The sequence below is a fragment of the Mesoplodon mirus genome, assembly GCF_964341445.2.
Source record: "Mesoplodon mirus genome assembly, chromosome: 15".
In the NCBI taxonomy this organism is placed as follows: Eukaryota; Metazoa; Chordata; class Mammalia; order Artiodactyla; family Ziphiidae; genus Mesoplodon; species Mesoplodon mirus.
The window spans coordinates 26,648,720-26,673,777 of record NC_138991.1 but is presented as its reverse complement, the minus strand read 5'-3'; the positions used below and the strand labels follow the sequence as shown (position 1 = coordinate 26,673,777).

Below are 25,058 nucleotides of genomic sequence, written 5' to 3'. Positions count from 1 at the left end.
TTCCTGGTGTTAGGGGTATTCCAGGCCAAGGCTGGGGGGCCCAAGAGGACCAGGAGTGGTCCTCCTGCCCTCCAACCCCTTTGCTTCCTCCTGTCCCTCAGATCTGGGGAGTGGTGGAGAGCACGATCCCTGGCTACCCGGAAAGAGGGCTACATCCCAAGCAACTACGTTGCCCGAGTCAACTCTCTGGAGACAGAGGAGTGAGTATTCTATTTCCCTGCCCTCCAGAAGGAAGCATGAACAGAGCCAGCCTTGCTCCTGCCTCAGGGCCTTTGCACTCACTGTCTCCCCTGCCTGGCACACTCTTCCTAGGGCTCTTTGCCTGGCTGGCTCCTTCTCATCTTTCCAGTCTCAGAGAGGCCTTCCCGGTCTCAAGCAGGTCCCCTCTGAGACTCTCTCCCTCTCATGGAAACCCGTTTTACTCCTTTCTAGACACTTCTCACTAGCAAAAATGATCTTGTTTCCTTGGTTGTTCACGGGTTCACTGTCTGCCTCCCGCACTAGAATGAGAGTACGTGAGGGCAGGGACCTTTTCTGTCTGCTGCTGCATCCTCGGCACAGGCTGACATGCAGTAGGTGCTCAATGAATATTTGTTGGATGAAGTATACCGCTGTGCCGAGGAGCATCCTCTGAGAGGCAAGCCAGCCCACACCCGGCCGGTCACCCCTCACGTGACTCATCAGCACACATGTGCCTGTGCCTCACCAAGCCCTGTGCCAGGAGGGGGCTGAAGAGTCCATGCGACATCCCCCACTCTCAGGGAGATCCCCGACACCCATCATTCTTGACTGCAGGCTCTTTGTGTCCTACTTGACTCTGAAAACATAGACAGTTAGACTTCATCCATCCATCCGTCCACCCAATCATCCCACAGACACTTGTTGAGCACCTACTGTACCCCCAGCCCTATTCCAGGGATACTGGGTGACTCAGGCAGGCTTCCTCCCTGGAGATGTTCACAGTGTGGGCGGTGAGATCGACAAGTAAAAAGATGGCTACACTACAGGGTGGCGATAGATCCAATTCAGAGTCAGCCAGTCAAAAAGTTGAAACCTGACAGTCCCCATGGTTTTATCTCCTTTGCCTCCTCCCTCTGGCTCGATGGTATTGAGGGTTTGGGATACTTGTCTGTTAAACATTAAAATGTTTGGGCTTTCCCCATCTTAAAGTCACCCCTTTCTTAGTGCCCATGAAACCTCTTTGCCCTTTGAAATCTCCCCTGTGGCCGTAAGGGAGCCCCCACTCCCACTGCTGACCTTCTGTCCTGGAACTCCCCCAGCACACCCACCACGTGCTGCAGGGGGTCTTGGCTGCTTCTCTCTCCTTCTCGGCTTTCTGCTGGGACGTCCGTGCGCCCTCCCCACTCGGGGCTCTGAAAACTTACAGAGCCCCTGCGCCACCCCTCACCTCGCAGCAGCCTTGGAAGAGGCATGGCTGGTATTACTCCTTGAAGGCAACATAATTGCTAAGCAGAAAAGGCTGGGTGCAGAGGACATCTATGGGGTTATCGTTTAGGTGATAACCTAAATGGCTGGTTCTCAAACTTGAATGCATCAGCAGCACCTAGAGGGCTGGTGAAAACCCTGGTTTCTGGGCCCCACTCCCCAGTTATCTGATTCATAACTTGCATTTCTAACAAGTTCTCAGGTGAGACGGATACTGTTGGTCCAGGGTCCCACCTTGAGAACCACTGACCTAAATACCTATGTGAGTCTTACACTCCTGGGTTCTTGTGTCTGCATCAAGAAACTGCTCACAGAGGCTGCCTCTGGGGGTGGGGGGGCAGCTGGGGCACTGGGATCAGCGTGGGATGAGATCTTATTTATTTCCTCATCTGCCTTGAAATAGGCAATATTTTCAAATGTTTCAAAATGCAAATGGTGCAGAAGGACCTAGGATAAAGAGTGAAAAGTGTTCCTCCCACCCTATCCCCACCCAGCTACTTCCCTTCCAGAAGCAACCAGTTTCTTGTACGTCCTCCCAAATGCTTTATACTTGATTAAGAAAATAGATATATCTCCCTCCATTTTACACAAGTGGTAGATTGAACACACACTGTTCTGCTCCTCTTGTTCAGCCCTTCTGTGCAGCAGCTACAGTATACTCCTTTTCACAGCTGCAGTGTCTGTCACGTAGATGCCCCACTATCCCCTGCCAGTGGTCACTTAAGCTGCTTCCAGTCTTGTGCTGCAGAGAATCTCCTTGCGTATATGTCACTTCTTCCTGTGCAAGGTCGGTGGGATAACTTCCTAGGGATGGAATTGCCAGGGAGATAGCTCTTACTCTGTACCCTTTAACATTGCTTGAACATTTTACCATGGCATGAATTACTTTACCAAAGGAGAGCAAAGAAGGCAAGTGGGAGGTGTAGAATGGTGACTAAGACCTTGGGCTCTGGAGTTAGACTGCCTGGCTTTGAATCCTGCCCCCACCCCTTCCTAGCTATATGACGCCAGGCAAGTTACTTGCTTTCTCTGTTCCTCAGTTTCCTCATCTATAAAGTGGGGATAATAAAGGCAATGATTCCACAGAGTTGTTGGGTGGGTAACAAGAACTTGATGAATGTCAGCTGTCTGTCTCCCCAGTTGATAGCAGAGGAAACAGAAGTCCAGAGAGGGAAAGCGACGTGCTCAAAGTCACGCATCAGATTTGTGGCAGGGTCGAGGCCAGCTGACCTCTGGTCTGGGGTTTTTCCATCACAGCACATGAGCTACTCCTCAGGGAATGGATTTGGTTGCTGCTGCTTGAATTGTTCCACCCAAGATCCCAAACATCCAGGGAGTATGAAGAAAAGGTCCGAGGATACGGTCCCAAGTATAAAATCATTTGAAATCTCACATTTTAGCTTAGAAATGCAGGCCGACTTTATATTCACTCTGTGTCCACAGAGGGGGATGAACTGTGGCAGTAACAAGGCTCAGCCCTCACTCACATGGGCCTCCAAGACCCTGACAAGATGGTCAAATGTTCTTGTGAAATTTGCAAAAGTAAGATTTTTGACCATAGTTGGTTAAGACTGCTGTATTTTTCCACCCAATCTTTCTGTTCATCACCTTATCCCTCACATTGGGTGGTGCTGGAATGACCACGAGCATTTTGTATTTGTAACGCTGTGTTACTTTTCTTGAAGAAAGCTCCCCGAATTGCATAAGTTTCAGCCTCAGCAAACTGGATTCACCAGTTTGGTAAAATGTCTGTTTTAATGTTAAAATATTAAAAGAATGGTTGTTTTCCCCGAGAGAATCTGAGTAAAATTGATCCCGCAGGAAGCCAGGCCCTCAGAATCCTGGTGCCGGGCAAGAGCGCTGAGAGCTGGCCAGGATTGTCCACCATGGGTTCACACGCTGCACCCCCCTCCCCTCCAGGTGGTTCTTCAAGGGCATCAGCCGGAAGGATGCAGAGCGCCAACTCCTGGCCCCTGGCAATGTGCTGGGCTCCTTCATGATGCGGGACAGCGAGACCACCAAAGGTGATGCAGACCCTCCCAGCCCTGTGACCCTGCCCACCCCCCCTACCCCACGGGGAATGCCCTGGGGGACGGGGGCCTGAACAACTCACCAGCCCACTGTGGCTTCCAAGCTTCCCCCTGCCCTTTGCCCAAGCCTAGTTTGGGCTTTCTCAGCCCCCAGAGCTGCCGGCTTAGGCCAATGGAAGTAGGAGGCAGTGACCACCCCTAAAAACAACATCCTGCTTGTATTCCTTTAAATATCCATCAAAATATATCTTGTCCCTAGACCTGACTCTTCCCTCTCTCCATACGAAAATGGGTGGCCTCCTCCCAAAGGAGGGCCTTCGCTGGGACCCTGCTTAAAATAGCTCCTTTGAGGTATTTGGAAGTTTTGATGTTGGTGGCCTGCTTCTTGAAATTTCTGTGCTGTGAGGGTGGGTGGCTTTGTGCCGGGTCATTGCACAGGAGGCAAGAGCAGTGCCCCAAAACAGTGCGTAACTCAAACTGACATCAACTGAGGCCAGTTTTCCCAAAGGAATGAATGTAAGTAGGAATGTAAGTAGGAGTGATTTCGGATTTCACACACAGAGTGGACCTTTACTACGGTGTTTAGACTCAAGGCTGCTTGGTTCAAAGAAATCAGTAAATTGCGTAAAGTGTGACCTCACAGTACCCTGGGCAAACAGTTTTGGGGCCATCAATCGAAGGCATCTGTGTGACCTTCTGCTCACTCCCTAGGTATCTGAACTGGGGAAGCCTGAATGTGGCTAGAACACCACTCAAAATCAGTGTTTTGGGTCAGTGAATATTTAGGCTTTATTTCCTCCCACCCAACAAGCCCTTTTTCAGCCCCCAGAGGAAAAGAAATGGACAAAAAGGTAAAGCCGTACACAGCCCTCAGCTTCTCTTCTCCCGCTGGGCCATCCTGCACACAGGGGCAGACCTACGGGGCAGGAAGGTGAGCTTGGGCCGCTGTCACAGCACCCAGAGGTGGGGGCATAGGCGGATTCGCCGAGTTAATAAAACTTGCAGCACAAGTGCCCCAAATCCTATCCTGATGCTTCTTGGATTCTGCTTCTCCCCACCCAGCATCAGCCAAACCAGCCTCACCTTGACTGGGCAGAGTGGCTAAGAGTGGGGTCCCAGAGCCTGCTGCCTGGGTTTGACTCCCAGCTCTGCTACTTACAAGCTGTGTGACTGTGGGTGAGTTACTTCACCTCCCTGGACCTCAGTCTCCTCATCTATAAAACTGTGGTGATATAAAACCTCTACCTTGTGGGGTTATTCATTCACTATAATAAATAATATAATTTATCATAATACATATAACTATATTTCATTATAATGAATATTATTCCTATTCATTCATTTTTTCTTTCATTCACTTTTTATTCAGACAAGGTTCTTAGTGGCTAGCATGTATGATCAACTGTTATTCATGCCACAGTTTAAACCTCCCCCAAATCCTATGACATGGTGCTACTGTGGTAAAGAAAACTGAGAGACAGAGAGGCTAATAACTTGCCCAAGGACACTCAGCTCACAAATGGCAGAACCGTGGCTGTGGACTGAAAGACATATGTGTTTCTGGTCTATGTGATGCCATGTGTATTAGGTTCCTATTGCTGTTGTAACAAATTACCACAAGCTTAGTGGCTTAAAGCAAGATAAATTTATGATGTTACAGTTCTGGGGGTCAAAAGTCTGAAATCAGTCTCACTGGGCTCAAGTTAAAGTGTCCGCAGGACTGGTCCCTTCTGGAGGCTTCCCAAAAGAATCTGTTTCTTTGCCTTTTTCAGCTTCTAGAGGTCACCAGCATTCCTCGGGTCATAGCCCCTTTCTCACATCTTTCCAACCTCAACTTTCCATCTTCATATATCCTACTTTGATCTTCTTACTTCCTCTTATAAGGACCCTTGTGATTACACTGGGCCTACCTGGATAATCCAGGATGATTTCCCTATCTCCAGATCCTTAACTGAATCACATCTGCAAAACCCCTTTTACCATGTAAGGTAATATATGCACAGGTGTCAGGGATTAGAACACGGACATCTTGGGGGCTGTTACTCAGGCTGCCACAGCATTTAATGTTTACACTTACATTTCAATGTTTATACTGTAATAATTGAACTGTGTATAATTGATATTTTTGTGTTTGTTTTATCTTTTTGCTTGTTTGTTTCTAAATAGCGTTTCTACCAAACTGGTGTGATATCTTGGCTTTTTTGATTGATAGATAGATAGATAGATAGATAGATGATAGGAAGAAAAAGAGATAATAATGAAGATGATGACAGCCAACATTTAATGAGCGTTTACATCCTGAGTACAAGCATTACTTCTTTTAACCATCAGGCAATGTGATGGGGTGAGGAGGTATGACCAATCCCATTTTACAGATGAGGAAACTGAGGCACAGAGAAGTGACGTGGTCACTTGTCCAAGGTCTCACAGCTGGTCATGGAGCAGCCTGACAAGCACCCAGGAAGCCTGACTCCACAGCCCACTCCTACCCTGTACTCCACTGAGCAGGTGCCAGGACGGTGCCAGTAGTGGCCTTACAGAGTGTCAGGTTGCTGACACAAGGTGGCAGGCCTCTGAGAGTCCACTCCTGAGGGGTTTCTCTCTGGCCCATGCAGGGAGCTACTCTTTGTCCGTGCGAGACTACGACCCCCAGCACGGGGACACAGTGAAACATTATAAGATCCGGACCCTGGACAACGGGGGCTTCTACATCTCCCCCCGGAGCACCTTCAGCAGCCTGCAGGAGCTGGTGGCCCACTACAAGAGTGAGTACTGGGAGTTCCCTGGCGATCCAGTGGTTAAGACTCTGCGCTTTTAATGCAGGGGGTGCAGGTTCGATCCCTGATCAGGAAACTAAGATCCCACATGCAGTGGGACACAGTCAAACAAACAAACAAAAAAAGAGTAAGTCCTACTGGGGCTGCCTTTCAACTGGGGTCCCAAGTGGGTGGGCCTGTCTCCCAGGAATCCTAGTCAAGTGTGCACTGCAGCCTCTGAGGCCTGCTGATGTTTCCTCCCCAGACAAATAATTGCTTTGGATTCTCCTGAAGGCCTTTTGAGCAGGAGGGCAGAGGTGACATCTCATCATGCTCTGTTCTCTTGGGGATGTCCCTGATAGGGGAGACCCTTTGGAACATGGGCCAGATACAGTGGACCAGGTGGGGCAGCCCCCGAGGGGAAGCCTGTGGCTGGCCTGGAGCTGGCTGCCCTCAGCTGATCAGGGGCTCTGTTCCAGAGGGGAGCGACGGACTCTGCCAGAAGCTGACAGTGCCCTGCATGTCCTCCAAACCCCAGAAGCCTTGGGAGAAAGATGCCTGGGAGATCCCCCGGGAGTCCCTCAGGCTGGAGAAGAAACTTGGAGCTGGGCAGTTTGGGGAAGTCTGGATGGGTAAGGACCCAGGGCCAGAGTGGGGAGGGGAAGGAGGGGAGAGGGAGGTCCTTGCTTTCAGGAACAGCCTGAGGCAAAGTGGGAATGCCACCCAGGGCAGAGGGGAGATTTGAATAATAACCATAAAGGAGAAATTCTTCAGTTCCTCTCTGATAGCAAACCAAATTGTCCTGCCATGCAAACACTGATTTGCCTTTGAGGCCAGGCCTGTTGGGGTCAAACAATTTCTCCTGGGAAGCAGGAGTCCTAGATGAGGAATCTGCTCCCTCATATGTAGCTGGGACAGTCTACCAGTTGGGTGTTGAGATAACCAGAGCATCTCTTAGGATGATGAAAATTAAGAACGGGAAAGAAGGGCTTCCCTGGTGGCGCAGTGGTTGAGAGTCCGCCTGCTGATGCAGGGGACACGGGTTCGTGCCCTGGTCCGGGAAGATCCCACATGTCGCGGAGCGGCTGGGCCCGTGAGCCATGGCCGCTGAGCCTGCACGTCCGGAGCCTGTGCTCCACAATGGGAGAGGTCACAACAGTGAGAGGCCCGCGTACCGCAAAAAAAAAAAAAAAAAAAAAAGAATGGGAAAGAATATAGGACTTCCCTGGTGGTCCAGTGGTTAAGACTCTGTGCTTCCAATGCAGGGGGTATGGGTTTTGATCCCCGGTTGGGGAACTAAGATCCCACATGCCAAGAAGCGTGGCAAAAAAAAAAAAAAAAGAAAGAATGGGAAGGTATAACTGGAGATTTCCAGGTGAGTTCAGTGTTGGCAGCTGATGAACAAGCTGTTCTGAGCACCTGCCGTGTGCCCAGCGCCATGCTAGGGCATTGTGGGGCACCAAAAAGTCATATTCCACCCCTGCTGTCCTGCCTCTAATAACCTAAGAATAGCAAAGCCTGCTTTGCAGAACTGTGGGTTAGACACGATGCCTGGCCCAGTGCCTGGCGCCCCCCATTGTGTTTATACTCCACCACGTTCCAAATGGGAGTGAAGACAACTTACAGATATGCAAACAATTCAGCCAGAAAAAAATAAGTTTAAAATCCACGTATTTTAACTATATTTATTGAGAGCCTACTATGTGCCAGGCACTGAATAAGAGAATGTGGCAGAGAAAGTATGGAGAGGATGGTAAGGCAGATTGGGCTGATGAGGTTGGAAAACAAAATATATTATATGAGGCCTTAGACTCTTACTACAGGAAGACTTCAACTCTGGATTAGAGCTTCCTGGCAGCCAAGGCAAATATGGAAACACAAGCAACAACGAGATTTACAAGATCAACAAGATGAAGCAGGGAAGGAGTAGGGTGAGGTGAGGGAACGGCATGTGCAAAGTCCCTGTGGTGGGAAGGCGAGTTGGCTGCTTGGGGGACTGAATGATACGCAGGCTGACTGGTGCACAAAAGGTAAGGGGGGTGTTGGTGGATGACGAGGCAAGGTGGGCAAGGCCAGATCATGCAGGGCCTTATGGACCATGATGAAACTGGCATTTATTTGGAGAGCAGTGTTAAGACTAAATAAACCATTTTAAGCAAAGATAGTATGTGTATGAACGTCTGACAAAACAAAGGTAGGTGTGTGAGTGAGTGACATAATCTGAGTGATGTTTTAAGGTTATTCTTTAATCCCTGAAAGAGCCTTTGCAGGTGAGGAAACCACAGTTCAGAGAGGTTAAGTGACTTGCCCAAGGGCACACAGCTAGGAAGTGGTAAACCGGCCCTCCAACCCACATCTGTCTGAGGCCAAAGTCCAGGTCTCCCCTTCTCTCTCTAAGGGCTGAGATGGGCAGGGAAGGCGTCCTGGAGGAGGCAGGTCTGCACCCAGGTGTTCCAGAACTGTGGGGAAAGAGCAGTGGGTCCTGACCACCTTTCCTGCTCCCTGTTCCACTCCAGCCACCTACAACAAGCACACCAAGGTGGCCGTGAAGACGATGAAGCCCGGGAGCACGTCTGTGGAGGCATTCCTGGCAGAAGCCAACCTGATGAAAACTCTGCAACACGACAAGCTGGTGAAGCTGTATGCCGTGGTCACGGAGGAGCCCATCTACATCATCACAGAGTTCATGGCCAAAGGTGCCACATGCTGGGAGCTGGGGGTGCAGGCTGTGGCTCCTCCTGGTCAATTGCAGAGTCAAAGGTGACTCTGTCAAGGTTCTTGCCTTCAAGATTTCCCCAGTCTGGCCAGGAGCTCTTCTGACACGAGCTCACTGATCATCTTCATATCCACCCACCCCACCCTCCTGTTTGAGGGGGTGAAATCATGTTAGGGGGATGCCAGGAGAAGGAGAGTACATGGGCCCCTGGGAGAGCGGGTGGGGCCAGAATCCCTCTGGGTGATAGGAGAAGAGGCTTCTAGGGGTTCACTGTGAGCCCTAGAGCCTGGGGTGACTCCCTAAACCACCCCCCACCCCCCACCATCAGCCACCTTCCCTAGCTGGACCAGTGCTCCAGAAAAGAGAGTCAAAGCATTAAGACCTTTGTCGACCTTAAGAGTTAACAAAGGCTCCGTTCCAGGCTGCCCCCACCCTGCCCACACACAATCCAGGACGTCTCAGGGATTGTTTTTTTAGACTACCATTTCCCAATCATTTTCAATCCCTGCCCATTTCTCTATATACAGAAACATCTCACATGACCTCCATTTAGAGTGATTCAAAATCTCAAAGCTTTTATCATTTTTCTAAACACACAATTATGCCAGCCTTATAAAACCATGCCCCCAATCATCCAGGCTCAGAAAGCTGTCTCAGTCAAGGAACCAGTCTGGCAATCACAAAGGCGTTTTCCAAACGCCCAAATTCTGTTTCTCAAACACTAGGAGCGGTAAATACTTTTATTTAAATTCATTACTATGAACGATCTTAACCACACACTAAGGTCCTGAGAGTAGTAAATGTTGCTTCACCCTTCCCGACACAGGCAGCCTGCTGGACTTCCTGAAAAGTGAAGAAGGCAGCAAGCAGCCATTGCCAAAACTCATCGACTTCTCAGCCCAGGTGAGAGTCTAATGGGGAAGTCGGGGGAGGGGGACAGGAAGTCAATTATCTCTTCAACAAATGTTTATTGATCACATACTATAGTAATAACAATAATAATAGCTAACATTTATTGAGTGCTCGGGATTAAAGTATGCTTTTTATATGTGCCTTCTATGTACTAACTCATGTAGTCCTCACATCAACCTTCTAGGGTGAGATTTTTGTTATCTATTCCTTTGTAATCAACCACTCCAAAGCTTAGTAGCTTGAAACAACAACGTATTATTTCCCATGATTCTGTGTGGTTGATGGGGGTTGGCTGGGTGGTTTTTCTGCTCCACGTGGTGAAACTGAGGTTCCTCTTGTGGATGCATTCTGCTGAGAGCTTGCCTGGGGCTAGAATGTCCAAGATGGTGGCTCATCCTCCAAGTCTCTCTCCAGCGGCCCCACGTCACTCAATAGGCCAACCAGAGCTCCTTTACATCCTGGCGGTGAGGTTCCAAGAGGGAATCTTCTAAGGGACCAAGCCATAAGTGAGCAAGCTCTGCTTGCATCATGCTTACTAATGTCCCCTTGGCCAAAGCATGCCCAGCCCTCGGTCAGTGTGGGAGGGACTGCACCATGAGTCCCAGGAGGCATGGTTCACTGGAAGCCACTGATGTAATAGTCCAGCCACAGATAGGTAATTGTCACTCCATTTTACAGAACAGGAAATTGAGGCATAGAGATGAAGTGAAGTACAGATGAGGAAACTAAGGCCCAGTGAGGTGGAGTAGCTTGCCTAAATTACCATGTTACTTTTAGGGGATACAGCAGTGAACAAAATGGAAAGTATTGCTGCCCTCCCAGGGTTTACACTTACTAAACAACTGAATCTCTTAGAGAGCCAGGACCCAAGTGGTCCTGGCTCAGTGCCAAAAGAACGCAGTATCCAGCAAAATTAATAATGTCCATAAATCACAGAAACACTTCTTAAAACCCCATTTTCTTTCTCATCTTCCCTTCACTTTCTACAGCTCTTCTCACCCCCAGCCTGAGTGCTTTTTACTTCTAGCCTCTCATTCTCTCCTATCTGTGGGAAAACAGGGGAGGAAAAGTCTGCTATGGGAGTACACGGCTGGAGCACTTAGCCCAGTCCAGGAGCAATCTGAGAAGGCTTCTCAGAGGAAGCAGTCTCTAGGCTGAGCCCTGAAGGATGAGTAGAAGTTAGGCAGATGAAGAGGAGAGGGAAGGGTATTCTAGGCAGAAGAAGCAGCCTGTGCCAAAGCCCAAAGGGCAAAACAAGAGCTCAACCTGGTCAGTTGGAGCCTGGGCCTGGCAAAAATGAAGGGGATGTGGCTTGCAGCCTGGAAGGTGTTAAGGGAAACGGGCACCTGGGCCTAGGGCTGGGCCTTCTGGAGATGCCTGAGGCAGAGTTCATTTGAGTATGCAAATCCTGGGGGGCTGGGCAGAGGTATAATAAAAGACTTTACCTTTCAGAGCCTGGAATGCCAGAGGCCTATGGAAATCAAGACCTGGCATTTTCCCTTCAGTGGGCGCTGCCCTGGGGAAACAATAGTCTGGCCTGTTGCTAAATTATAACCATCAAACTGGCAGAAACCTTGCTGGGTGGAGGTTCACGGACTGGGGCAAGAACCACTCTCCTCATGGCACAGACAGGAAAACAGAAACCACAGGAGGGAAAGAGGTTCCAGGCCCTTGTGCATCAAGGAGCAGAGGTACGCTCAGAGCCCAGGGACAGGAAGGAGTCAACCTGGTGGCCTGATCTTCACTTCCAGTCTAGAGAGGCAGGTGGGCGCAGTCAGTGGAGGCTGCCAGCCTTGTCACCAACTGGCTGTGGAGCCTCGGATCCACTCTGGGTCTTGGTCTCTCTATTTGTCAAATGAGGGAATTGGACCATCTCTGTGGTTTTCAAGTTTGAAAGCTTTTTCTTTTTTTTTTTAAGCCATAACTCGGTTGGTCTAATGAATCTTATAGAGCAGCTGAATACTTTAAAATAGATCAAAACAGAGCTGCTCTGATTGAAGCAGGTGGCCTTTATTTTGTCCCTCCAACCCCAAGATGACCTTGAGGTATCAACTGAATTCAGTTTGAAGAGCCCTGAGCTGGGATATCCCTACAGGCCCTTCCAGCTGGTTCTGTGATTTCCTGATACTCTGAGAAGCAAACCCAGTAATAATGCCTGACATCATGGCAACCCACTTGGTGGGCATGAAATCTCACCACCTCATTAACCCCCAATTCATAGACCAACCCTGAACCCAGTCAACCTATCCACTATTTGTTCAGTTGACAAACCCTTGAGAAGAAACACTATATACACATGGGCTTAGGAATCACGTAGAGTTTTGCTATTGACCCCAGCTCTGCCTGTGTAGCTTTGAGCAAATTGCTTAACCTTTCTGAGGGCCACTTTCCTCAACAGGGACCATTATAGCCACTGTTGAAGTGAATAATTATATGCCAGACTCTGTTCTAAGCCCTGATGTAGACTTAGAATATTAATCCTCACATGACCCCTTGGAAGAAGGTTCTATTGTCCCCATTTTACAGAGAAGAAAAGTGAGGCACAGAGGGTTAAAGTAGTTTGCTTGGAGATCACAGAGATGTGGGGCTCAAATTGAGCTGGTCCAACCCCAGAGTCACCTAAGCATTCTCATCTGCTGTCTCCTGAGTGGGGTTAGTCCCACCTGCCCCACTGAGCTCATGTGCTCATGTGCAAATCCATAACATGACAGTCTGTCCCTGGGTACTGAAAAATGGTAACAACCAGCATTAGTGCCTGCTCTGTGCCAAACATTCAGGTAGAGTAATGGACACAGACCCTGAGCAGGGCTGTCAGATTTCCAGTCCTGGTCTCCACTTGGGCCAGTTAATTATTTCTCTGGGATTCAGTTTCCTCACCTGTGAAATAGTGCTGATATCAATAGTACCTCCCCCAAAGCAGAGAGTAAATGCTATTTGAGTTTGTTAAATATTATCTTATGATTAATGAATAAGCTACAACGTCCGCCGTTAATGTTACAGCTCTTGTTAACTGTTTGGTCGAGGAACTCCTTATAAATTTTCCACACCCCCAGGTCAGGACTCTGCCTTACCACAAACAAAATCAGAAAGTCTCACGTCTTTGTTGGAAAGCCTGGAGCCTCAGACCTCAGTTCCAATGGCCACAGGTGCTCCCTGCTGGCCACTTTCCACAAGTGCACCATCCACTTGCCTCAGACTTTGAACAGGCTTGTGTCTCGGTTGGGTCTGGTCAGAAGTCCCACCTCCCCAGATAATCTCACCAGATTGCACCCAGCTGCAGTTCTCCAGAGCACTGGAGTTCCAGGTAACTAGAGGCAGCTTGGGGTATGGGGAGTGGAAATCCACAGAAAGGTTTGAGTCAGAATCTCCCTGGTGGTGTGATCTAGAAAATGTGTCCCTCCCCTGTACAACAGAAATGGTGATAACGCCTGCCTCAAGGACATTGAAGGCCAGTTTATGGACTATAAATGCTATGTTCTGAGTTTCTGAGGGTTAGTCATAAGCCTGTTTCTGAGGGTTAATGCACAAACCCTTGTAAGTGGAAAACGTCTCTAAGGAAAAATCCCACATCTTTCTGTCAGGCTTCCAAGGTCCCACTGTGAATAAGAATCCTCCACACGAGGTTGGGATTGACATATATACCTTAATATGTATAAAATGGATAACTAATAAGAACCTGCTGTATAAAAAAAATAAATAAAATAAAATTCAATAATTCAATAAGAGACAAAAAAAGAATCCTCCACACAGTCCATTATGCATTCAGCAGCCATGATGACATTAAAATATATATGAGACCATGTCACTCTCCTGCTCTAAGACTTCTCTCTTCCCTTTATGCTTAGAATACAACCCAACTGCCTCTCCTAACCTACAAGGTTCTTCCCAATCAGCAGCCTCCCTAAGAACCTCAACTCCCCCAACTTTCCCTCTGGCAACTTCTGCTCAGCCACCTGTTCTATGAGTACCCAAGCTCACTCCTACTTCCGGACCTTTGTGCATGATGATGCTCTTATTTGACACGCTTTTATCATCACTCAGATCTTTCCTAAAAGTTCACCTCATCAAAGCAGCCTTCCCTGACCATCCAACCCAAAACAGCCCTCTACACTTCGTGTCCTATTACCTGCTTTATCATTTCTTTATGGTACTTATTACCACCTGCAGGGACTTTGCCTGGCTCCCCACCTGTTCAAGCAATATGTCTGGCACCCATGAGACACTCAGTAGATATTTGTTGAATGAATAAAGGAATTTTCCCTACCCAGGCTTAGGGGTGAAGGAGGCATAAGAGATACAGCAGAATGTTATGTGAGCCTAGGTTGTTCCCAGAAGTGGGGTTGGGGATGAAAGCCCGTCGAAGTATACCGGTTTGTGTGTGTGTATGTCCTTGGAGAAATAACACTTTTTCCTCAAAGTGTTCTTGGGAGGTCTTGGAGCCCTAGAGAAGCCCCAAACTGGCCCAGGCCCTGAGGATCCCCCCAGTCTGGCTGGGGAGACAGAGAAATGCCAACCTGAGCCCAGCACCCTCCCACAAAAAAAGAGGGAGCTGGCGCACATATTTTCCAGCTTTCTCACACTTGGACATTTCTCTTCTGCTTTTGGATGAGACCCACCTTGGGCTGGGCCAGATCTCAGGGTAAGGGTGTCTCTGTTTTGGGTGGAGATTGCAGAAGGCATGGCCTTCATCGAGCACAGGAACTACATCCACCGAGACCTCCGAGCCGCCAACATCTTGGTGTCTGCGTCCCTGGCGTGCAAGATTGCTGACTTCGGCCTGGCGCGGATCATAGAGGACAATGAGTACACAGCTCGGGAAGGTAGGGGATGCTGCCGAGGGCCCCGTGGAGCCCACTTGGGTGGGTTGTGACTGCTGAGGGTTAAGTCCCGTGAAAGTGATTGGTAAAAATGCAAAGGTCTGTCCCAGTATCAGCCGTGAGTTATTAAGCTGGACAGACTCTGTCTGGACATAGTGTCTTGGTCTGCAGAGTCTCCCCCAGTGACTGTGATCAGTTGTAGATTGGGTTAGTCAAATCATGTTGAAATTAAGGCTAAGAGCAATGTTATGTGTAGTCGACAAAGACTGGGAAGAATCTAAATGTCCACAAATAGTAGAATGATATTTAAATTGGGGTATATCCACAGAATATAATATTATGTAACGATGAGAACTTATGAACCAGTGACATATGCAAAAAAATAGATGACTCATGGCATAATATCGAAATAAAAGAAATCAGACAAAAAAGTAGATGCTGGATAGTTCCATTTATATAAAATTCAGAAACAGGCAAACACATATGTGAAGGTTGACAGCGGCATTATTCTTAAAAGCCCAAAGTGGAAGCAACCCAACTGTCCATCAACTGATACACAAAATGGGATACAGACATACAGTGGAATATCATTTGGCCATAAAAAAAGGAATGAAGTACTAATGTACCCTAAACATGGATAAACTTTGAAAACATCGTGTTAAGTGAAAGAAGCCAGACACGAAGACCATATATTATATGATTCCATTTATATGAAATGCCCAGAACAAGCAAATCTACAGACAGAAAGTAGATTAACTCCAGCCTAGGGCTGGAGTGGGGACCTGGCAAGAAATGGGTAGTGACTGCTATGGTTTTGGGGAGTATGATGAAAATATTTTAAAACACAACTTTGTGAATATACTAAGAACCATTGTACTGTATACTTTAGGTGGGTGAATTATATGGTCTGTGAATGTATCTCAAACAAAAAAAAACAGGCAAAACTCATTTATGATGCTAGAGATCAGAATAATAGCTACCTGGATTGGGGGTGGTATTGACAGAGAGGGGGCCGGAGGGAACACTTCTGAGAAAGTGTTCTATATCTTGATCTGAGTGGTGATTACAAAGGGATATACATATATAAAATGCATCGAGTTGTGTATGAAAGATCTGTACATTTTATTTCATGTTTATTATGACACAATAAAAAAAATCTAAACTTAGGGCAACCACTATAAGAATAGAGTGTAGGGCTTCCCTGGTGGCGCAGTGGTTGAGAGTCCGCCTGCCTATGCAGGGGACATGGGTTCGTGCCCCAGTCTGGGAAGATCCCACATGCCGCAGAGCGGCTGGGCCCATGAGCCATGGCCGCTGAGCCTGCGCGTCCGGAGCCTGTGCTCCGCAACGGGAGAGGCCACAACAGTGAGAGGTCTGCGTACCGCAAAAAAAAAAAAAAAAAAGGAATAGAGTGTATAATTTCTAAACCAAGAGAGGATAAGCAGGAATAAAAAAAAACTCTCTCAATCCCAAGGAAGGAAGGGATGGGGGAAGAAAAGAAAAAACATAGAGCATTTTCAAACTTGACTATGTACTAAATCATAAAGCAGTTCTCAACAAACTCCGAAGAACATGTATCCTTTACACCACATTCCCCAACCACAGTGGAATTATGATAGAAATCACTCACCAAAGGTTAACTAAACCCATCCGAGACCAGAGGCAAGGAGGGGAGGACTAGAAGGGGAGACACCCAGTGACGGGGGAAACCTCCAAGGTCAAGAGCCGAAATCTTCCCTTTCCCCATTGCAGGGGGTTAGGGGGCGGAGGCATCAGATGTGACCTGGTCTCAAAGTCCCTTGAAGTTCTTCTGTCCCCAAAGATCCTGTGACCTCTAGGACTCCACTCTTCAGGAGTTGTAGTTCACCAGGACATCAACTGAATCAATGAGGTGGCCCCAGAGAGTGAGTTCCCAGACACACCCCAGGCGCCTCGGCCCACTCCTCCCCACTTTAGCCATCTGTCCTCAGGATGGATATTCCTTGCTTCCATGGAGGCCAGATTGAGGGAAGTCACAGTTCTGCAGGGGGCAGACATTGGCAGCTGTACCGCTGTCCTGTTCCCTTGCACTAGCAGAGACCCAGCCCTGACTGCTCCCCAGACTCAGCCTGACTCTGCTGTGTCCAAACCACAGGGGCCAAGTTCCCCATCAAGTGGACGGCTCCTGAAGCCATCAACTTTGGCTCCTTCACCATCAAGTCAGACGTCTGGTCCTTTGGTATCCTGCTGACGGAGATCGTCACCTACGGCCGGATCCCTTACCCAGGTAGGAGAGGGAACATCAGCTTGGGGCTGCTTCCGGGGCCCAGCCTGGCTCTCTCCTCTTATCAATGCGGCCATTCGGACCGAGTTTCTGTTTGTTATTTTGTTTATTTATTGTTATCAATTTTTTTTTTTTTTGGCTCTTTGAGGCACACGGGATCATTCGTTGCAGAGTGCAAGCCCTTCGTTGTGGTGCGCGGGCTTCTCTCTAATTGTAGCTTGTGGGTTTTCCCTCTCTAGTTGTGGCATGCGGCCTCCAGAGCACGTGGGCTCTGTAGTTTGTGGCACGGGGGCTCTCTGGTTGAGGCACACGAGCTCAGTAGTTGTGGCACACAGGCTTAGTTGCCCCACTGCATGTGAGATCTTAGTTCCCTGACCAGGTATCAAACCCACGTCCCCTGCATTGTAAGGTGGATTCTTTACCACTGGACCACCAGGGAAGTCCTGATTTTTATCAATATTTTTATTGAAGTATAGTTGATTTACAGTGTGTTAATTTCTGCTGTACAGCAAAGTGATTCAGTTACACACATTCTTTTTTTTAATATTCTTTTCCATTATGTTTTATCATAGGATACTGAATATAGTTCTCTGTGCTGTACAGTAGGACCTTGTTGTTTATCCATTCTATATATAAAAGCGTCCATCTGCTAATCCCAACCTCCCACTCCATCCCTCCCCCAACCCCTTCCCCCTTGGCAACCACTAGTCTGTTCTCTATGTCAGACTGAGTTCTTGGCCCTCACCCCCAACTTCCCCTCGCCTGCCCCATCTCAGTTAAAGCCTCCATTATCCATCCAGTTTCTTAAGCCTGATATCTGGGAGCCTGCTTGGCCCTTCCTCTTCTCTCATCCATTACCACATCCAAGAAGTCACAGGGTTCCGGCCATCTGACTCCAAAACATCCCAAGTCGGCCCACTTCTAACTCCACAGCCTCCACCAACACCAGGCCAACATCCTCCCTCACCTCGCTGGTGCAGTAGCCTCCGAATCAGTCTCCCACCTCTCTAACAGGGCTTTCTCCACCTGAGACCAGAGGGATTTTTTTTTCTAAAACTGTGAACCAGATCTTTTCCCTTCTCCACCTCTAACTTTTTAATGGCCTCCCAGCATAATTAGGACAAAATCCCAACTCCTAATTGTGGCCTGCAGGTCCTTCGTGATCCAGCCCCTGCCTACTTCTCCTGCTTCATTTCATGCTGTACCCCACAGCCCAGTCGTCTAAAGCAGCAACCTTTCTGGCACCAGGGACTGGTTTCCCGGAAGACAGTTCTCCCACGGATGGAGGTGGGAGGGTGTTTCAGGTGGTAATGCGAGGAATGGGGAGCGATGGGGGTCCCCAGATGAAGCTTCGCTCGCTCCCCCGCCGCTCACCTCCTGCTGTGTGGCCCAGTTCCTGTACTGGTCCATGCCAGTCCCTGTGATTCTCATTCACAATACCCTATACTGTTTCATTCACAGCATTCATCACCACTGATAACTATATACTCATTTGATATCTTCTCCATCAGACTCTGAGCTCTGTGAGGCCAGAAATCGTTTCTGTATTCCTCACTGGTGCATCTGCACTGCCTACATTTGTGCTTGGATCATAGTGGGTGTCTAGTAACTATTCGTCAAATGGATGAATTTATCCCCATGCCTATGGGCAGCACCCTACACTGAGTAGGCCATAGGGTATACAAAGATATACCCGACCTGTAGATTGCCTGAGACTCAGTAAATAAAGTTGTTCTCTGTTCCTTTTCAGTTGGGATGTATCCTAGGGTATCTGTAGCCAGAACACTGGGGAGAGGAGGCAAGGTGGATATAAAGAGTCCCTGACTTTTTAAGTAAATAGTCCTGAGTTTTAATCATGTCCCCATCAACTATTACACTTTGGGAAATCCACTCGACTTCCACCTTAGTTCTTCATCTGTAAAAATTATAGGTAGTGATGTCAACTACCTTGCAGAAGTGGTTTTGAAGATTAGAAATAAAAGGTGTAGACACTTGGTTCACTCATCAGTATTTATCAGATTCCTACTGTGTGTTAGGCATGAAGGGTACAGTAAGAGACAAGGTCCCTGCTCAGCAGGAGCTCACGTTCTAGCCTCGAGGAACACACACTAAACAGACACACACTCTCAGTGGAGATCACTGCAGAGAAGAAAATGAAGCAGGGGCTTGGGAGAGGGAGTGACATGGGCCTCCTGTGGACAGGGAGCACTGTCAGAGCAGGTCATATTTGAGCGGAAAGCCAGCTGAGTGAAGACCTGGGGAAAGGATTCCAGGTAGAAGGTACTGCCAGCTCTTAGGGCCTGCTGTGTGCCTGAAGAATAGCAAGGAAGCCAGGTAGCTGGAGACAGGAATGAGAGCAGATGGTACATGAGGGGGTTGGCAGGGGCCCAGTCAGGCAGGATCCATTGTCATGGTGAAGCCTATAGGTGTTAGTCTAAGTGTACAGAAGCTATTGGAGGATTCTAGGCAGGGAAGTGGCATCATCTGTTTTCCACATTTAAGTGATGCTTTGGTTTAGTGTGGAGAGTGCATCGGGGCTGGGGAGATGGTGGGAGCTGCAACAATGGCCCAGGCAGTGGTGACAGTCATAACAGATATAAGTTGATGAGTTGGTGCTGTGTTTTATAAGAAGAAAGGATGTGACTTACTGATGTGGAAGGTGAGGGAGAGAGAAGAATCAAGGATGAGTCTCCTTGTTTTGATTGAGCAACTGGGTGCATGACGGTCTGGGAATAGAAATTCAAGAATTCTATTTCAGCCCTGTTAAATTTGAGGTGACTTGTAGACATCCAAGTAAAGATGTTCAAGGAAGCACTTGGATCTATGAATATGTTTGGTGTTCAAGACTGGTAATATAAAATTGGGGATCATAGATGTTTAAAGGGTTGTTCTTGAGGATAACTAACATAAACTTTAATTGCACAAAGAAATGTTCCCGGGGCTTCCCTGGTGGCGCAGTGGTTGAGAATCTGCCTGCTAATGCAGGGGACACGGGTTTGAGCCCTGGTCTGGGAGGATCCCACATGTCGTGGAGCAACTAGGCCCGTGAGCCACAACTACTGAGCCTGCGCGTCTGGAGCCCGTGCTCCACAACAAGAGAGGCCGCGATAGTGAGAGGCCTGCGCACCGCAATGAAGAGTGGCCCCCACTTGCCACGACTAGAGAAAGCCCTCTCACAGAAACGAAGACCCAACATGGCAAAAATAAATAAATAAAGTAATAAATTCCTACCCCCAACATCTTCTAAAAAAAAAAAAGAAAAAAAGAAACGTTCCCACACATAGGGTGACAGAGTCTAGCTACCTGACTGTTTTATCTTGAGGGTACACCAATAAAAACCAGGCAATGGGTGATGGAATGCTGTATCCATTAGGATGCATTAGGCTGCAAGTAACAAATTATCAGACTAAGAGTGGCAGAAACAATAGGTAAGTTATTATTCCCCAGAGCAAGGAGTCTGGCACTGGTGACTGGTCAGTTCAGCTGCTCAAAGGCTCTCAGGACTCTGGGTTGGTTCCTCTGTGACTGTCTTCCCCATGTGGTCAGATGGCTGCTGCAGCTCCAAAGATCATATTGTGTCAGTGTCCAAAGGAAGGAGGAAGGGTGTGTCCTCCAAAGCCTCTTTTCTCATAAGGGAGAAAAACCTTGCCTGAAAGTTTCCTGGGAGTCTCCCCATCAGCTCCATTGGCCAAAACCGGGCACCAGGCCCCTGCCCTCGCTGCAGGGGTGGCTGGGGGAGGGATACCTGGCTTTCACAGTGGGAGGAGCTCAGCTCCCATGGGGAGGTGGGGAGTGATGGTTGTTAGGGAGGCAATGGTGTCTGCCACCCCAACCCCAATCCCTCCCTTTTCAATTCCATGGCTCCTTCTCAGGGATGTCAAACCCCGAGGTGATCCGGGCACTGGAGCGGGGGTACCGGATGCCTCGACCAGAGCACTGCCCCGAGGAGCTCTACAACATCATGACTCGTTGCTGGAAGAACCACCCCGAGGAACGGCCCACCTTCGAATACATCCAGAGTGTGCTGGATGACTTCTACACGGCCACTGAGAGCCAGTACCAACAGCAGCCATGACGAGGGGTGGCCAGGCAGGGCCAGGCACTGAGGCCATGCCTGCGCAGTGGCTCCAGTGCCATCTGCCCAGCACCCGCTCACCTTTCCCACTCCCAGACACCCACCCTCTCTCTAGCCACAATTCCTCATCTGTCAAGTGGGTGGGTTGGACCGGACAATCTCTTTTTGACTCTAGCAACCCACAATCTGCCAATCTCAGGACACCCCTGGTTGATATTTCTATTGCCTGGGACAGCTGGATTCCAGTTACAGCTGTGGTTTGGATGGAGAACTTTAAAAATAATGAAATAAATATTTAAATAAAAGATCTGAATGCTAAAGGTTTTACTAACAGGTTGACTTGTCTTGTCCTGCCAATTTCTGAATATTTGCCTTTTGCTGGATATCAAGTCAAAGGGGGAAGGACTGGCAAAGAGAAGTGGGGTTCAGTGCTCACAGTTTTCTAACTGCCCCCAAAGACTTGCTGGCTGTACTAGTTTCCTATGGCTTCTGTAAAAAATTAGCACAAACTTGATGGCTTAAAACAAAACAAATTCATTGTCTTACAGTTCCATAGGTCAGAGTCTGAGATGCGTTGGCAGGGCTCTGGGGGACAATTGTGTACTTGCCTTTTCCAGCTTCTAGAAGCTGTCCACATTCCTGGTTCCCTTCTGTTCATCACTCCAAATTCTGCTTCTGTCATCACATCTCCTTCTCTGACTCTGAGGCTCCCGCCTCCCTCTGTTACTTGTAAGAACCCCTGTAATTACATTGGACCCACCTGGATAATCCAGACTAATTTTTCCATCTTCAGTTCCTTAATCACATTTGTCACATAAGGTAACATCTTCACAAGCTCCAGGAATTAGGACGTGGACATCTTTTTTTGTTTTTTGTTTTTTGTTTTTGAGGGGGAGCATTATTCACCTATCACAGTGGATGGTTTTTTGTCTCCCAGAAGCTGGGTCGGCCAGGATGACAGGAATGATTTTTCACGATCTGGGACACTGACTCTCCTGTCAAGCCACTTTGCTATGCACGTTGGTTGGTCTGGATCTCCCACAGGGTTGGGGGTTGCCTGTAGCCCCTGCCTTTCCCATGGCCAAGCAGCCATCATGGTTGTTAAGATGGTATCCACCATTGCAGGAGCCCTAGCATCTGGAGCTATGGCTGCTGAGAGGTATCTGGTACCCTGCATTGGAAGCGCTCAGTGGAGGGTGGGGGCTGGGGGCAGATGTGGGAAGGAGGCAGAGAAGATGAGGCAGTGGGGCCTTCCTGCATGTTGTCTCAGTTGAAAGTCACTGGTGGTTAGCTTTGTTGTCGAAGGAGCGATGAAAAGAGGTGGACAGTGGGGTGGGGAGCAAATAACACCTTTCTGTATTATTGTATCTCCTGAAGGATCTATATCCTTCTGTGAAGCACCCGCCAGAGTCCCATGGAATGCTATACTGACTTGATTCTGTAGCCCTGAGTAGCACAGAGTCTAACCTTAGGCACTGGGTATAAGAACAGTGGAAAATAAAGCTAGCAGTGTTTCAACTTACTTAGTTTATAACTGAATTTCTCTCTTGCTTTCTTGTTTGGGAATGTGTCTTTGGATATCTGAAAGCAGAGCCCAGGGTCCTGTGATAGGAATTTGCATATATAATTTGTGGCATATTAGATTGCTGTTCAGTAATCCATAGGAGGAGTATACTTCCCTGCCCCATTGATGTTGAGCTTGGCCATGGACTTGCTTTCACCAGTGGGATGTTAGCAGATATGATGTAAGCAAAGACTAGAAATGTGCTTGTGTGGCTGGGCTTGCCCTCCAGTCTTTTGACCTGAAAAGAACAAGGTCCAAGGAAGATAAGTGACATGTGGAACTGATCTGGACCCAACACGCAGCTTGGATTTAAACCCAGCTGAGCACAGCCTTGATCAACTGAAATCCAGCCAACCCATGGACATGTGAGAGAGAAGTAAATGCTTATTATTATAAGCCCTTGAGTTCTGGGGTTGTTTTGTTATGTAGCATTATTATAGACTTAGATGACTGAGAAATTATCTCAAAAGGTGGAGCCTATATGGACAAGAGCAAAGCGTCAATTCCTGCCCTCCTGCTCTTTCAGTTTACACTGCCCTCTAAACCCCATTAGCCTACACCCTGATTTATCCCTTTGGTCACAGGAAAGACTGATGAAAACTGGGGACAGGTACAACATCAAAAGCATGATCTGTGAAAGAAAAAATTGATAAATTGGAGTTTATTAAAATTAAAACTCTGCTCTAAGACATTTAAGAAAATGAAAAAACAAGCTCCAATCTGGGAGAAAATATTTGCAAAACATGTATCTGACAAAGGACTGATATCCCAAATACACAAAGAAGTCTTAAAACTCAACAATAAGAAAACAATTCACTTTAAAAAATGGGCAAAACACATGGACACCTCAAGAAGAAAATATGCAGATGGAAAATAAGTATATGGAAAGATGCTCAACATCATATGTCATTAGAAAAATGCAAATTAAAATAACAATGCAATACCACCACACTCCTATCAGAATGGTTAAAATTCAGAACACTGATACAACCAAAAGCTGACAAGGATGTGGAGCAACAGGGACTCTCACTCATTGCTGGTGGGAATGCAAAATAGTGCAGGCACTTTAGATGACATTTGGCTGTTTCTTACGAAACAAGCATACTCTTATCATACAGTCCAGCAATTGCACTCCTTGGTATTTACCTGAATGAGCTGAAAACTTATGTCCATACAAAAATCTGCACAGATGTTTGTAGCAGCTTTATTTATAATTGTCAAAACTTGGAAGAAACCAAATTATCCTTCAATAGGTGAACGATGAACAAACTGTGATATACCCATATAATGGAATATTGTTCAGTGATAAAAAGAAATGAGCTATCAAGACATGAAAGAACCTTAAATGCACTAAATGAAAGAAGCCAATCTAAAAAGGCTACATACTGTATGATTCCAACTATATGACACTGTAGAAAAGGTAAAACTATAGAGACAGTGAAAAGCTCAGTGGTTGCCAGGGGTTTGTTGGGGAGGGAGGGAGGGATGAAGAGGTGGAGCATAGGGGACTTTTAGGGCAGTGAACCTATTCCATATGATTCCCTTAATGGTGGATACATATCACTATAAATATGTCAAAACTCATAGAATGTACAACACAAAGAGTGAACCCTAATGTAAAATATGGACTTTGGTTAATAATAGTGTATCACTATTGGCTCATCAATGGTAACATATGTACCACACTGAGGCAAGATACTAATAATAGGGGAAACTGGGGGCTGGATGAGGGAGTATACGGGAACTCTGTACTTCACACTCATTTTTCTGTAAACATGAAACTGCTTTAAAAAATAAAGTCTATAAAATAAATATGGGGATAGATTTGTGCCATCCATTTTATGGGAAAATGGCATGCACTCCTCCCTGGAAGATGGCAAAGAAGGTATGGGTAAAGTGCCCATTCTAAGATGTTAATGACTTGCTCCAATCTTTTCTCTAGTTATAGCTTTGAGTTTAAATATAGGGAAAGCACTTGTTTCATTCTCTTCCCTGTGACTTGTAAAACTGCCTCCTTTTTAACCCCCTGGGCCCTCAATTTTGTCACGTGTCTGTCCTTGTCACAATATGTTCTGACATAAGGCTATAACAGTTTGCATTCTGTTTGCATCCTTCCCTTTGGGGGGTTGGCAGTGACTGCTGGTTGTCCCCATATCTATGTTCCCCCTTCTTCTAGAAGTAGAATTCTGAGAAATGGAATTTTTATTAGGGACACATAACTCCCTGGAATGAAGACTACATTTCCCACTCTTGCAGCAAAGTGTGGCCGTGTGATTAAGTTCTGATCAATGGGTTGTAAGTGGAAGTGTGGTGTAGCATCTTCCAAATTCCTTTCGTAAAAGACAACTGATGTGGTCTCTTCGCCTCTTATTTTTCATCTCTTCCTCTATCTTTCTGCCTAGAATGTGCATGTGAAGGCTAGAGCTTTAGCTGGCAGCTTGGACCCTGAGGAAAATAAATTAATTCTAGGGATGACAAA

The 25,058-nt window shown here is 47.5% G+C and overlaps 1 protein-coding gene across 3 annotated transcripts in view; it reads left to right on the top strand.

The window, feature by feature from the left end:
- HCK (HCK proto-oncogene, Src family tyrosine kinase) overlaps window positions 1-21,308 on the top strand; it is a 39,666-nt gene extending 18,358 nt beyond the window's left edge. For 2 of the 3 annotated variants that reach the window (XM_082644004.1, XM_082644003.1), the window contains exons 5-13: window positions 102-200; window positions 3,367-3,470; window positions 6,092-6,241; window positions 6,712-6,864; window positions 8,749-8,928; window positions 9,775-9,851; window positions 14,527-14,680; window positions 16,812-16,943; window positions 20,813-21,308. In XM_082644004.1, the coding sequence (XP_082500130.1) occupies window positions 102-200; window positions 3,367-3,470; window positions 6,092-6,241; window positions 6,712-6,864; window positions 8,749-8,928; window positions 9,775-9,851; window positions 14,527-14,680; window positions 16,812-16,943; window positions 20,813-21,015 (1,252 nt within the window). In that variant the 3' untranslated portion in view covers window positions 21,016-21,308. Of the gene's footprint in view, window positions 1-101; window positions 201-3,366; window positions 3,471-6,091; window positions 6,242-6,711; window positions 6,865-8,748; window positions 8,929-9,774; window positions 9,852-12,913; window positions 13,165-14,526; window positions 14,681-16,811; window positions 16,944-20,812 lie in introns of those variants that run through there. The other variant, XR_014296027.1, reaches the window with a different exon arrangement.
- The last annotated feature ends 3,750 nt before the right edge of the window (window positions 21,309-25,058 follow it).